The 16,024-nt window shown below is 42.6% G+C and overlaps 1 protein-coding gene across 1 annotated transcript; it reads right to left on the bottom strand.

The window, feature by feature from the left end:
• Nucleotides 1-5,096: 5,096 nt before the first annotated feature.
• On the bottom strand, nt 5,097-6,071 carry LOC128331198 (olfactory receptor 1M1-like). The gene has a single exon (XM_053264549.1). It carries the CDS (start codon nt 6,069-6,071, stop codon nt 5,097-5,099), a length of 975 nt encoding a protein of 324 aa, XP_053120524.1.
• Nucleotides 6,072-16,024: the final 9,953 nt, after the last annotated feature.

Raw genomic sequence — 16,024 nt, 5'->3', positions numbered from 1 at the left:
TCATGATCAGATGGATTGAAAGTTGGCCCCACACTGATGGGGCATAGCTGGCAAGCTGTCTGGGCATATTTTTAATTTACTTTGTTTGAGACATAGGAGATGAGAAGTATTCACTTTCCAAAGTTTTTTTTTTTTAAGGCAAGAAGTTGGGTGGGTGGGTACTTAATTTGTTCACACTTGGGTTTGTTTACAGACTTGGGTAATTAGCTGGGAACCTCCTGTCTGTGTGCATGTGTGTGACGCTTACTTTGTGAGGTATGTGCTGATGCAATAATTGGTCTGGTAACTGCATCAGACATGGCAGCTGACTGGTACACAGATGTCTTAAAGAGAGAGGCCATGATAATGAATTTAATGAGCATATGGAGAAAACTCCTGAAATCCTTTTTGTAGCAAATGGGGACATTTGTATATGCTGTTAATTCAATATCACCTTTAGTCAACTTGGAGAGGTATGATGCAATGATAGTTCATATAAATGATTGTCTTCATAAAGCCATATTAAACCCTCCCACTATATTCCTTTCAAGAATCTTTTTCTACTCTTTTGAAGAGACAGTGTATTTATTCTTAGGTGCGTATGAGTCACTCAGGATGCATAATTAACAAAACCAGACCTGTTAAATGTTTAAATTGAGCCCTATGAATATCCTGGTAAATAAAAGAGACAAACTGACAACATGCCATTTGATGGCTCAAAAATGCATGAAGAATAGATCCTCCCCGCTCAGGAAATCTTATATGCTACTGGGAATGATATACATCTTGAAGCTCTACACACAATCAGTGTGTGGTCAAGCCCACTCTCCCCACACATGGGCGGTCAGATCGGCCGCCCACACGATTACCGGCTCCATCACAGAGCCTGTAGGGGTGGTGGGGATTGGGAGCCACCCGGTCCTGGAAGTCCCAGGATGCTTCACACAAGTGCATGGGGCAAGCTGAGAGATCCCCGACACCAGGAGACTTGTTGCAGCCTCCCACTCAGGGGTCTCCTCAAGAATCACTGTGGCATGGAGCTATGCCACGGCAACTCACAATAAAAGAAATTGGGGCTACTTTGGCACGCTAGCCGCTGTTGAACAACTGGGCTCGACTGTGAGCCTGGTGGTTCTCATGATGAGGAAAAACCTGACTGGGCTTCCTTAGCCCGGTTTTCCTTCATCGTGTGAATAGCCTTCTTTTATGCAGTAGTTTGGTTTACAGACTATAGGAAGATGGAAAATATGAAGACACATCACAGGTTTGAATTAGAAATATCTGAGAAAGCATTTGGTTGTTTCTATTATTATTTTTTAATCACATACATGTTCATTTTTCCTTTACAGGACTTCCAGTTATCCCGGATAAGACAATACATGCCTTATACTTAAACTTCCAATTCCTCTTCTAGCTCAGGATTTCAACTTCTTAATGGCTGCAGATCTGAAACCAATGTTAGCAAGGTTTTATGCCAGGTTAACCTGACTTCTATATTCTTGCGGGGTTGCAGGGGGAATACATTTATTTCTACAATGCAGCCTGTGTTTTGGAAACATTTTGTCACACAACCCAACTATCTGATGCAATGAATGGTCAGGCTCCAAGTTATCAGATATCTTTTTGGCTGGTTCGTTACTTAGCCCACAGACAGCTTTGAAAATATTTTTTCTCTCTCCTTATGAATAAATAGGGGTCAAACATTTATCGGCATCTTTGTTAAAGTTTGGTAGTGATTATTGAAGAACATTTTTTTTAAAAAAAAATCATTCAACTGATCTGGCCTCCAGGCCATCAGGTGGCCATTTCCATCTTACCCGTGTTTTGTATCATGGCTGATAAATATCTAATCTGAATATGTCAACGATTCCTTCCAATGTATATTTTCCATCACCATTCCTCCCATGAAGAAGCAATGGAAACTACAAGAAAGGAAGCAAGCTTAAATTGTTTAATGGGACTTTACAAATCCATTGGTTTATCCCTCCCCATACGCAACAACTGCAACCAAAACTGGAAAATTACATTATTGTACTATAGAAATTGAGAGGATGGAATACAGATGAGAGGAGAATGAGATAGCAAGTGTTTCAGATATGGAGATACTTGGATTGGTCTATCTTGTGTGGTGGGCTGGAGATACAAGGCCAATTAATACGTATTCTGCTTTCTGCTGGTTCCCCTCCCCCCTTTCCCCTAGAATTTTAAAAATCTGTCCAGATTATACATTACCATCAAGCCTGAGATGCCTGCTGTTAGATTCTCACACTTGTTTCCAACATCCTTATTTATTTTGTATTTCTTTCAAAGACTGCTTAGTAATAGGACTTGTTTATGAAAAATAAGTAGCAGTGTTGTAAGCTGGTTGCTGCAGCGCAAACAGTATTTAACTTGTTTCATCATTAGGGCATCAAATTCCCCTTGGATATTTCTCATTGCTCTGTGTTTGATTAAAAACCCTTTATATTAGTCTTCTGGTCTCTGTGGGAAAGATGGAAGAACCTATCATCTAATCTGAAGCTGAATTAGGGATTTAGTACTTCTAACACTTGTAGGTCATAAAAAGTTGAGGCGGGGAGAGGGGACCAAACCAGGAAGTATTTTCCTCACTGGGAAGGACACTGTATATTTGTGTAATGATGACGGGATTGCCTGTTTGCTTTTCAGTTTCTTCTCTATTTCCAATATGGTGTTTGCCAGCTTCACTGCTGTAGAACTCTGATGATGCTTTCAGTGAATTATCCACTATAAACCCAAGATCACTTTCCTGGTAACACTTAGGAACTGCCAGCTCAGTTCCCAAATAGGAACCTTATCTAGACTCTGAACAGAGCCCACATTCTCTAACAGTGCACTGAACAAAGGAAATGTTATCCATTTAACCCATCCTCATCTCAGATACTACAGTGTGTGCAGATGTATATGTGTGGCATTTGCTAAGAAATAAAGTAGAAGACCTTCAAATTTAAACAGGCCGTATTGTGGCACTCAAAGTAATTTTAAAAAAAACAACATTCAAAATTTGAGTTTTGAAATTTGGAACAATTGGGAACATTCAGATTAACTTTGCACAGACACAACAGCATTTTCCATCACATGAGAGGGGGTCTGTTTTTGTTTTTGTTTTTGCAGTCTCTGCAGCCCTCTAGGCCTCATGAAAATATCCCTAAGTGTCATATTCCACATATGTTGGTCCATACAGGAGGACCTCATTAATCGTGGGTACGACACTCATGGTTTCACATATCTGTGTTCAGGTAATAAACACCCAACCTCAGTAGATCTCTGTATACATATATAAATAGAGTTTGCATTCCAGACAACACTTGTCTGGAATGTAAGCTCCAGACACCTCAACACCATATTGGCATTAGTGCAATATCCTTGCACAAGTACAGTATTAGTCAGGATGTCTGCCACTGACTTCAACATATATTGCATGAGCTACACTTCCTTGACACAGAACGTATACATGGACGAGAATATTCTCTAACCACTTTTTTTCTATTTCTATTTTTATAGGCAATGATCTCCTATGCACAATTTCTCACCTCTCAGATTTCACAAACAGAAAAAAAATGTGTAAACCATAGATAGTTGTTTGAGGTCCTGGTTACCAGAGGAATCAGACCCACCAGAATAAATTAAGAAGCATGCTCAGGAAAAACTGTAATAAATTTAGACTACTGGGTTTGGTTATTAAAGAAAAGGCTTCACAAGCAGGTAATAAATTCTGTTTTATTTCATAAAGCAATCCCTGCAAACACACATTTCTAGAAAGGAGGAGAAAACAAAGTTGCTATTCTGTCAATGGTAGCTTCATTTGCAAATCTAAAGCCTTCTCATTAATTTGGGCAGCTAATCTTGCATAACAAAAGCAAGACTAATCAATGCCTATTAATATCCCCAACAGCCATCAGTCCTGTCTCCCTCTTTGACACTCACTTTTGTGTGTGTGTGCTTCCTCTTCAGAGTTACTCTGGCTGAATTCACATGTAACACAAAACTGGAGGTGAAGGGGCCTCTGGTTTCAATTTTTGAACTTCTAGATGTGGGCAACTGCAGTTAAGAAAGAAAATGGACCCACATTTTTCCTACCCGGCCAGTGATTTGTACCTTCAGTTTATAGTGAGATATGCCACCTGTACCTCCAGTTCTGCAGTACCAGCATTACATCTGAATGCTGGCATTGCAGTCTGTTAGCTTTGCAACTGGAGTTGGAGGAGTAAGTGCCTTCCTTGCTCCGGCTGCTATTAGCTGCCATGGCTGTCCTTCAGTAAAGAAGTAAGCTCAGACAGCCAGTTCCCCCTCCTCTCTGCATTGAGAGACTGCAAGAAGTAGTTCTCCTGAATGCCCAAATTTGGACCGGAAAGTGAAGGGAATGGAACTGCAGTTCCACATTACATCCAAAGTCAGCCTCTTTGTTAATCTCAGTTCTGGGGCAGCAGTGTAGCTAGTAGAGCTCCAAAGTGTCCAGTGAACCACAAGCTACCATGCAGGGGTCCGGACATCTTTGACTCAGCCTCTCCCCACTTCGCCACTTGCTACCATGGCTGTGGCTTGCCTCCTGTCCTGCTGCCCCTCAACCCTTGCCTGGTGTGCAGCGTCATGTTGCATTGGAAGGCCCGTTGTGCAGTTTCAAGAGATTCTCTGACTTCTCTTATCATTTGAATAATGAGATAAGCCACGGCCCCTGCTTCCCCACTGTTGTGCAAACTTGCTGCTGAATGTGGGGATGAGGAGCACTATGGGCAAAAGGAAAGCAGTGGGGACAAGAAACAGTGGGGGCAGGAGGAGGAGCGGTGGTGTCCATAGGTTAAGAAAAAGGTTTAAAAATCTTAAGACTGCGGAGGGAGATGTTCATTTATTGAACACAAGCCCCTGCTGTCCTTGTTACACCCCTGCTCTGGAGTAAAATCCCTATCCTATGAATCTGAGAATGAACAGAGTTTTACACATACTCAGGTTCTTCAAAATACTCATATGCAAACAAAAATTAGATACATTTCTATACACATTGAAGGAAAAATCACTATATAGAGATCATTAAAGAAAAATGGTCACTGGCAATTGCAAACTGAATATGCAAAATGGAGGAAATCGGTCAGTAAGTGTTCCTAGGTCAGATTTTTCCTCTGAGTTTGAGCATATAGAAATGAGGTAAGTCTTCTCAAGGAATCCTTTACCTCTTTGTTTCTCAGACTGTATATGATGGGATTGAGCATGGGGGTGAGGATGGTATAAAAGATGGAGAAGACTTTGTGAAGACTGTTGAGCCTGTTGGTGTTTGGTACCACATAGACACCCATCAGCGTACCATAAAAAACTGTAACCATCAGGAGATGAGAAGAACAGGTGGAAAATGCTTTTTGCTTCCCCATGGTAGAAGGAATTTTTGTTATGGCTTCAATGATGAAAATGTATGAAGTTAAAGTCAATATAAATGGGGGAATAGTCAATATAGAACACACAATAAACATAATCAGTTTTAATATTCGAGTGTCACTGCAAGCTAGTTCTATTATTGGAAAGGTGTCACAAAAGAAATGGTCAATTTCATTGCTGCCACAGAAAACTAAATTGGACATTAAGGTTATTGCCACACTACTTGCCACAAAACCATTAATCCAAGAACCAGCTATCAAATGGAGACATAGCTTGCCATTCATCATGGTGACATAATGTAGTGGCTTACATATAGCTAAATATCGATCATAAGACATTGCAGATAAGAGGTAGCATTCCACAGCTCCCAAAGAACCAAAGAAATAATTTTGAACAAAGCATGCTTGAACTGAAATCATCTTATTTCCTGTAAGGAAGCTCCATAACATTTTTGGCAAGATATTTGAGCTGCAGCAGGTTTCCAAGCAGGAGAGGTTCCCGAGGAAAAAGTACATGGGGATGTGAAGGTGTCGATCAGAGGAAATTAGTAGAATGATAAGAATGTTCCCAGCCATCGTGGCAACATAAATGAGGAGAAAGAAAACAAAAAGAAGAATTTGCAGTAGCTGGTGCTCCCCAAATCCCAGAAGAATAAATTCAGTGATATTGGTTTGATTTCCCAATTCTGTATTTTCCAATAATTGCATCTGTAAAAACCAAGTTAGTGGGAAATCATAAAGGTTAGCTTAGTGTGTTGGACTGCAAAACAGTTTTCTAGAAGCAGCAGAATTAAGTCGAGATGAAATGTCTGAAACTTGCCCCTTTCTTTTTCTCTGCTTTTCCTTTTGCAGCACATGGTCATGGCTATCTAACTCTGCAGAATGTCTTGTTTATTTGTTTATTTAAAGGCGCCATGAGTGTAAATCAGAGACATATTTGACGCACATAGGAATGTGCAGCCAGACATAGAGCTTGTTCACATGACCAGGCGGGAGGGGTGGCAGGTGGTCAGGTTGGGAAGGCTTGTTTTACTCACCCCAAACAACCAATGTAGTTATTCTGGGAGCACAGGCTGCACTCCCAGACAAGCAGCACTGCATGGTGCGATGTGCAGCTCCAGAGGCTTGGATGATGATTCATCCTGGACTCCATGAATCCCTCAGTGCACTCTGCGACACATGCTATGCATTGGAGGATTCCCCTAAGAGATGGGCTCTCTATGTGCCCATGCTAGCACATAAGCAGATAGCCCAGATTAAGATAGCACATGCTCCCTTAACTTTGACTGAGCTGAAAAGTAAGGCTTGGTGGCACTGCCCCTCTGGGATCAGGCCCGATCCCAGCGGTTCTCACGAACAGCCTAACCAAGGCTGGGCTTCCTGAGAATTGGTTAGGCTGCGCGTGAGAACAGCTTCATAGATATTTCCATTTTGAATTGGAAACATAGTGGGATGCACTTCCAATTCCTAATGTTGTCCTTTGCTCTGAATGGGATTGCAGCTACTGCGCAGTCAGAGATGAATATCTCCTGAACTAAACTCCAGGAAAGATCGCATAAAAGATGGGCATCCTGCCACTGACAGTTTCTGTTTTCACAAGGAAAGGAAAATGGGATAGAAGGTGGGTTCATGGAAATTGTCTGCCTCAATTGAGCTACAAATTACCATAACCTTCCTAGAATAAAGAAGGGGGTGAACAGAAACATCAATATGATGGCCCTCAGCTGTGTTTCACCTTTCATGTGTTTAGGGGCATATCCTAGCTGATTTGGGAGCCCGGACCTCCCAGTCACAAGCCCATTCCACCCCCACACCACATGAGCCCCCTGCAAGCCTACTTTAGGGAAGCCTTGCCAAATCTCCATTCCCCCACCCCCCTTCTATTATAGCCACCATGAGGCCAAGGAGTGGCTGCCAGGGGTGAGTGGAGCAGACCTTCTCTGCTCTCCCCCCTCTGGCATTGGTGGTGGTGGCCGGAGTGATGCTGGGCCTGTCCGCTCAGGCCAGTGTCTTCTACCAACTGCGAGGTACGCCTGCACAGTTGAGAAATCGTCTCAAGCCCTTGACATTACAGGCTTGCAACAATCTCTCAACTGCACAGGTGTGCCTTGCAGTTGGTAGAGGATGATGGCCTGAGATGATGGGCCCAGTGTTGCTCCGGCCACCAGCAACAGGGGAGAGTTTATAGGGGAGAGCAGAGAAGGACTGCTCTGCTCACCCCTTGGCCCCCTGGCCATTTGGAGGCCCCCCAGACTTTGGAGACCATGGACGGGGGGCCAAGGTCCAGGGGTTAGAGTACCTCTGCATGTGGTGTTCTCACACATCTGTGGGATGCATGAGAACATTGTCATAACATAGGTGAATCTCTGTCTCATAGAACTGGATCCATTTGTACTGGAAAATCCAACAGAATCAGCCCCTGCACCCCATGTGGTTGAATAATGGACATGCAGATCCCAACTCAATTATGGCACATAATCGGAAAAATCAGCTTCCATGTGTCGATGGTACTGGGAGCTGCATTTGAAAGACACCAGTGACATTTTTTCACACAGTCAGGAATGGATCCATAAGGCTGAAAGCATGAATGGGGAGGTGGCCAGCATCATTTCAGTGAACAGCTGGTGGCTCTACTTTAGCATTAGCCACCTCTAAGAGCTTCTCCCTGTGCCTATCTACAGTCTGTAGCTTGACTTGCTTTCTTAAGAGACTGTTGTTGTACTACTTTAGATATGGATTGTCAATACTCATGCAATGTTTTCTCCATTCTTTATGTTTGTGTCATGGGTTGGTCAGCAAAAATTGAGCAATTTCAGTGAAGTTTTTTATTTCAAAGAAATGTCTTTTGTTTTGCTTGGGTACTAATGCTGGCATGTTAGTTGCCCTGAGATTTTGAGACCTGGCAGGCTACAATTCTAAATGAATGAATGGTATAATTGTGGTTGCATGGGATATGAAAATCTTTTGATTCAACCAGCTTGATCAAGCTCATTGAGAAAGACTGCAAGTATTGGGCCTTCTTACATTGAAGATGGGGCTCTGCTCTCCCTTTCAAACCTTTATTTTAATTATGTTATGTTTTGAAAATAGTCCACCAGCTTCTGGAATACATAAGTCTGGATCCAAAGAACAGCATAACTGGTTCTGCACAATTAAGGGATTTGTCCTTACATGTCTCAAATATCAGCAACCTCCCCACCCCAAGCTCTCAGAGGAAAGCTTGATAGCCAGTTTTTGACATGACATGGGGATCTGCCACTCCAAAGGAATAGGTCAATTATTATATTATGCACACCCCAGATTATGGACATGCCTTAGTAGTAGCTCTTGGAACCCCAGCCATTGATTAGTGTTTCCAGCAATTCTGCCACACCTGTGCAGCTCCCACTGAAATAAAAGACCATCACACATGTATAATTGTGAGCAATAGTTCTACATCTGACATAGCGTAAGACAAGTATGAAGGTTTGCATACCTTTAATTCAGTAGTCATCCTGACATCTTTACATCTTTACAGATATAAGTGCATGTCAGCAACCAGGATACCATTTCTCCAGGCACTTCTCAGTTACATAATTTGTTTTATCATATTATGTTTCTCGCAGAAACTAAAATTCCCTTGTGATATTTCCAATGATCAACCTACAACAAAACCTTCTCTCACTGAAATGTGACAATTTGAGAAGCCCATGAAAATATATTATTTTCAGCATCTAAATGTGGACATCTTTCTCTCTTCCTTCATATCATTTCTTCCAAAACAGAGAGATGACCTTATATTGGCAGACATTCCATTAAAGATTCACCTGGATTTACGGTCCTCCAAAGACGTGTTTTAGCTCAAGCTTCATTAAATATGCATTAAATGAAACCATGCTCACTTTTGCTATGTTATTGGTTGAAATTCAGATCAAACAAACACATCCTCAGAAGGACTGTCCTAGAGCTGCTGATCTGCCCTTTATAGATGAAAATTTGGTTTTCCATTGGTGTTGCAATTGGTAAGTTTCCAAGCACTCTTGTCCTCCATCCTTTGCGTATTCTGAACTCAGTGGGGATTTAATTACAGGAGAGGGAGTAACTGACACCATTCAAGAGTAATAATCTCTGTAAGGAGAAGATTATATCTTCCTAGGAGCTCAAATTCTGGCGTGCATCCAAAAAGAATGTATCCTGAAGAAGTGACGTTGACATTAATGGGCCTTAGGTTGGCCACAATTGACTTGTCTCCTCTCATTTATTTCAGTGTTGATTAATGAGAATTCACTTTCTTTGGATACAACCCTTTTTATCAGTGTGAGGGTAGAATGCTGTTTGTCTCTCATTTCATTTCGTGGCAAATATTAGGCCAGTCTATGAAGTGGGGGAAATGACATGATTAGCAAGCCAGAGATTGCCAGTTTGAATCTCTAGAATATGGGAAACACCTATTTCGGGCAGCAGTGATATAGGAAAATGCTGAAAGGCACCATCTCATACTGCATGGGAAGAGGCAATGGTAAACCCCTCTTGCATTCTGCCAAAGACAACCATAGGGCTCTGTGATCGCCAAGAGTTGACGCTGACTCGATGGCACACTTTACCTTTACCTGCTTACAGTTGTGAAAATACAGAACTGTACAAGCATATGTTGGTATTTATGCACCTGTCGGACCAGGTTGCACTCCTCTCATGACTTGTGTTTCAGTGATTTTGTTTTTATTTATTCATTGTTGAATTTCTATGCTGCCTTTCATTAAAAACAACCCCAAGGCGGTTTACAAAAGTTAAAAACATACAATTAAAATGACAATTAAAATATTAAGCTAAAAATATAAAACAAATCTAATTTAAAAACTCTAAAGTACAAGCATAAAAAACACACAGACACAAGAATAAAAACACATAGAAGCAGCACAGAAACGATCATGTATGGCTTTTGTTTGGTGCAAAATAAAGGCCAGGCCCCTACCATCAATCCAGGTTTGAGAGGAACCTAAGCAAAATGTCCCCAATACACCTCAGTGCCCCCTACATCATTGGGAAACTCTCCCAAGTGATTGACACCTGATAGGTTCCCCCCCTCCATCCTGATTGGCTGCCATGGCTATCCATCAAAAGAGGAAGACTGGCAGCCAGCCCATCACCCCACCCCACCCCACCCCACCCCTGCAGTCTGAATTCAGACAGATAAGCATGTGGGGGAGCAGAACCGGGGGTTCTGGCTGTGTGTTATCTTTGAATGCAGCCATAGTAATTGAGTTCCTTCAATCCAGGTTTGAGAGGGCCCAGGGGTGTAGGGAACATGGAGCAAAGTGGGGGGATGATCATCCCCCAATATCAGGGTCTTGGGTACCTGCCAAGGCACCCCCTTGCTCGTGGACAGGGCACCCCCTTGCCCCCTCCTGCACCCAGTGGGCAAACAAAGTGATTGATGGCTGGGAGTGCAAGGCACACCCCTCTCCTCTGCAGCCGGTGTTTCACTGAAACATTGGCTGTGCTGGGGAGGAATGAAAGAGGGTCTGAATGCCCACTGGAATAGCTAGCTAGTGAGCGGAAGCTCTGCCAGGGCTGGCAGACCCCATCCTCAGCATTGGCCTCAAATTGCCCAGGTTAGAGTCAAATCGATTTAGCCATGAATTGATTCACACATCCTTAGTTACATGACTGGCAGAAATGGCAAAAGGAGGTCTTCAACCAGTCTATCACTCACCCAAGGCACAGTGCTCCAGTGAGAGGCCAGCTCAAAGACGTAGTGAAATGAATCAGCTACCTCCCCTGAAATCTGAGAGAGAGAGAGAGAGAGAGAGAGAGAGAGAGAGAGAGAGAGAGAGAGAGAGATCCATAATGCATGAACCCTATGGAAGGAATCCAAATACTACCTGAAGTCCTGGAGAGCCACTGCCAGTCAGAGTAGAAAAAGTTGCTCTAGATGGATGAACAGTCTGACTCAATAGGCAGCAGCTTCCTACTGTATGTTGTGATTGGAGCACCTTGAAAACTGAACTGAAAGCCTACCTTGACCTGCTAGTCCTGGCTGATGTGTTTCATGCCAATCATGGAGAGCTGCAGGGACTGATACATACATCTCTCGGTGGTGCACACAGTTCAAATTACAATATGAAAATAAAAACAAACAAAATACTTTCACAGAATAAAAATGATTAAAAACCATTCGCAGAGTGAAACAATTAGAATAATTTCACAGGATAAAAGCAGTTAAACTGTTTATAATGAATTTTAATTAAAAGCCAGAGAAAATAGGCTTAGGAGTCTTTTTTTTAAAAAAGCTACCAGAAATGGAGAAGCTCTTATATTGAAAGGGAGTGCATTTCAGAGCCCAGGGGCAGCCATGGAGAAGGCCTGGCCATGAGTAACTAATAGAGGAGCCAGTGGCAACCATAAATGGAACTTCCCAGATGATCTTAATAGGGGGCAGGGTTCATGACAACAAAGGCTGTCTCTTAAGTACCCTGGACTTAACCAAAGGGTCAAAATGGTGTAACCCACCAGAGAAGACTTTATTTAGCTCTCTCAACCTGTTGACATTTGGTAAGGTATAAACAAGTGTGAGAGTCCCATAAAAGATAGTAACAACAAACAGATGAGAGGAGCAGGTAGAAAATGTCTTCTGCTTTCCTATAGTCATTGGGATTCTCAGAATAGTCTGAATGATGAGAACATAAGATATCAAAGTAAATATGAAGGGAGGAAATGTAATATAGAACCCACCATATGTGTATCACTGCAGGATAATTCTATGATAGGAAAGCTGTCACAAAAGAAATGGCTGATGGTATTGGACCCACAAAAAACCAGTTTGCTCATTATTGTTGTTGTTACAGCACTAACCAAAAATCCACTGGTCCATGATGCCAATGCCATGAAGAGGCAGATCCCACTCTTCATCAATCTACCATAATGCAAAGGTTTGCATATTGCCAAATAGTGATCGTAGGACATAGCAGATAAGAGGTAAAACTCAACACCTAGGAAAGCAGCAAATAAATAAAGCTGCACAAAGCAACCACTGACAGATATCTCTGGGTTCCCAGACAGGCAACTAGCCAGCATCCTCGGCAAAAGGGTTGAGCTGTAACAAGTTGAGCTGTAACTGTAACAAGTTGAGCTGTAAAAGTGTTGAGCTGTAGCAATCCATCCACTAGTCCTCAAGGAATTCAATTATGAAATTGCAGACCTCCTTGCTAAAATATATAACTTATCCCTGCAATCCGGCTCTGTACTGGAGGACTAGGAAGTAGCAAATTTAACACCGATTTTCAAAAAGGTGCTTTTAAATTTATTCATAAATGATCTAGAAGCAGGAGTAAGGAGCGAGGTGGCCAGATTTGCAGATGATACCAAACTTTTTTGGGTAGTGAAATCCAAAATGGATTGTGAGTAGCTCCAAAAGGATCTCTCCAAACTGGGTGAGTGGGCGACAAAGTGGCAAATGCAGTTCAATGTTGGCAAGTGTAAAGTGATGCACATTGGGACAAAAAAACCCAACTTCAAGTATACGCGGATGGGATCTGAGCTGTCAGTGACTGACCAGGAGAGGGATCTTGGGGTCATGGTGGACAGCTCATTGCAAGTTTTGACTCAATGTGCGGCAGCTGTGAAAAAGGCCAATTCCATGCTAGAGATCATTAGGAAGGAGATTGAAAATAAAACTGCTAATATTATAATACCCTTATACAAAACAATGGTGTGGCCATACCTGGAGTACTGTGTACAATTCTGGTCACCACATCTCAAAAAGGACATTGTAGAACTGGAAAAGGTGCAGAAGAGGGCAACCAAGATGATCGGGACCTAGAGCACCTTTCTTATGAGGCAAGGCTATGACACCTAGGGCTTCTTCGTTTAGAAAAAAGACGACTGCAGGGAGACATGATAGAGGTCTATAAAATCATGCATGGTGTGGAGAAAGTGGATAGAGAGAAATTATTCTCCTTCTCACATAACACTAGAACCAGGGGTCATCCCATGAAACTGATTGCCAGGCAATCTAGGACCAACAAACGGAAGTACTTTTTCACACAACTCATAATCCACTTGTGCAATTCTCTGCCACAAGATGTGGTGACAGCCAACAACCTGGATGGCTTTAAGAGGTGTTTGGATAACTTCATGGAGGAGAGGTCTATCAATGGCTACTAGTCAGAGGGCTATAGGCCACCTCCAGCCTCAAAGGCAGGATGCCTCTGAGTATTAGTTGCAGGGGAGAAACAGCAGGAGAGAGGGCATACGCTCAATTCCTGGCTGTGGCTCCCAGCAGCATCTGGTGAGCCACTGTGCAGAACAGTATGCTGGACTAGATGGACCTTGGGCCTGAACCAGGAGGGCTGTTATGTTCTTAAGGAAGAAGTACATGGGTGTGTGAAGATGCCAATCATGCACAACAAGGAGAATAATGAGCATGTGTCCTGTAATAGCCAATAGGTAAATAGGTAGAAAGAAAGGGAATAAAAGAGCTTTCCATTCCTGGAGGTTTCCAAATCCAAGTAGGGTGATTTCACTGATCTGTGATTCATTTTTGGTTTCCATATTTTCAATTGATTGAATTAGTGTGGTTCTGGTTGATAACAATGCAGGCTATGGAACAGTAGACTTTCATGCTAACACCTTGATTTGTGTGTGTTTTGAAGCATCTGTATTGTTGGCATGGAAGGGGAGCAGAACCAAAGATTTGACATGGTTATTTATACTGATACTTTCAAAATGTGTGAACCCCAACCTTTTCTAATTTGCTCCTCTTTCTCCACGTGCTACCACCCTCTTCAGCTCTCCTCACTGCTTGTTTGGAGAGCTTTCCTGCTTTCCAGCTTGCTTGGGCACATCGGACACACATTTAAGGTGATCTCTGTTTTAAATGTTTCTATAAAGTGGACCTGATTTTATCGGCAACCCATTTATTCCACCCATGTGTGTCCATCTCCTCAATTTCCCCACACTATGAGGCACTTCACATGACACGTGTGAAGCGCCTGAGGGGGTTCTGCTCTCCCTGCAGACGAGCAGCCACTCATAGCTGGGTGGCTGGGTTGTCTGCCCACACGACTGCTGGCTCCACCTTGGAGCCGGCAGGGGCTGCATGGATCGGAGGCCACATGGCCTCCAGAAGTTCCAGGAAGCACACAGTTCCATGCAAGAAGTTCCATGCAAGTGCACAGGGCATCCTGGAGAGACCCCCGAGCCCAGGAGGCTGCTTGCAGCCTTCCAGCTGGGGGTCTATGTCTATGATGCCGCGTGCTGCAGCGACACACGATCAATGAAATCCAGTTAATGGAGCACTTGCTCCATTAACCTCATTTAAGAGGAGGGTGCTGTAGGTGGGCTAGCTGCCTTGGGAGCACCGGGCTCGCCTGCAAACCCGGTGGTTCCCACGATCCACAGAAAGCAGGCTAAGCTCCCTTAGTCTGCTTTCTGTGGATCGTGGGAATAGCCTCAATGTGTTTGCATGTGTTCTATCTACAGAAAATTGTAACAATCTCACCCCCTTCCCCATCACCATATTTTGTGGAGGAACTGAGAACAAGACCATTAAATCTGAAAAGAGAATTACTAGTACATTTTGAATCTGGACTGTTCTCTTGGAGAACAAGGATAGTCAGGAAAAATATGTCACCTTGCAAGCAGCAGCTACAATGGTTTGGAAACTCCCTTAACCATGGTTTATTTGTTGCAGATGTCATATCAAACCCTCCTTCAAACCATGACTTAATTACGAGATGTCCGGCTATTGCATGGCTATGGTTGAGAAAATGTTCACGTAATGTTTAAACAGGGTAAGGAAACCATGCTATCTTGAAACAAGATGCTGGCTTAGGGCCAAAGGCTTTTAGAAATATATCTTTTTTTGTATCTTACTCATAAAGGTAATAGCTGAGGTTTTTCTTTCCCCAAACAGTAGTTTCATTTTCTCCAGGGTGACAAGCAAAGGGGGGATTATGTTCATTACAGTGACAAAGTAATGGAATTATTAGATACAATATTTGTATCACAAAATTATTCATGTCGAGCGGCTGTGGTCTCACTGGAATTTCACAGAGGATTTTAAAATGTAGTACAGTTTATCTCATTTAAATCTTGATCTTGCCTTTCTCTAATGTTGACATAACTGAGATTATGCTTATTGGTCCCTCAAGACGGAGGGAAAGTAATTCCCTTCAGGATAATTTAAAGTGGCATCTTCCATAAAGGAGACTTCCTGCAAAGAAAGATACTTTCCTAAATGCTGATAAATGAGTTTAATCATCCTGGATTTATGTAATGATGATTTTCAAGTGGCAGTGATTATTTTCCTGCCTGCCACTTACTTCAATCCTTATTTTGACAACAATGCTTCCAGCATAAAATAAAATTCAGGGAATAAATTGAGTATGTGGCTGGCAGACTCTGTCGCTTATTTGTGGGGAGGATAGGGACATTAGTCGGTTTTGTGGCAGTGGGTGTGTGTTCTGGCCCAAGACACAGCTTTGTTTATTCTTAATTACCCAGTTCACACAATATTTGGCACATGTTTTATGAAGTAGACAGGCCAAGAGTCCTAAACCTTTAAATATTATCCAGTCAAAAACTATGCACTTGCTTAATATTCCCATTGAAATCAATGGGATGAATTGAGTTAATTCATGATTTAAAATGGCAGGGTAGTGTGGCAGGGGAAGACAGCAAAC

Source organism: Hemicordylus capensis, chromosome 6 (assembly GCF_027244095.1).
Source record: "Hemicordylus capensis ecotype Gifberg chromosome 6, rHemCap1.1.pri, whole genome shotgun sequence".
Taxonomy (NCBI): domain Eukaryota; kingdom Metazoa; phylum Chordata; class Lepidosauria; order Squamata; family Cordylidae; genus Hemicordylus; species Hemicordylus capensis.
This window is presented reverse-complemented; position numbering and strand designations above follow the sequence as displayed.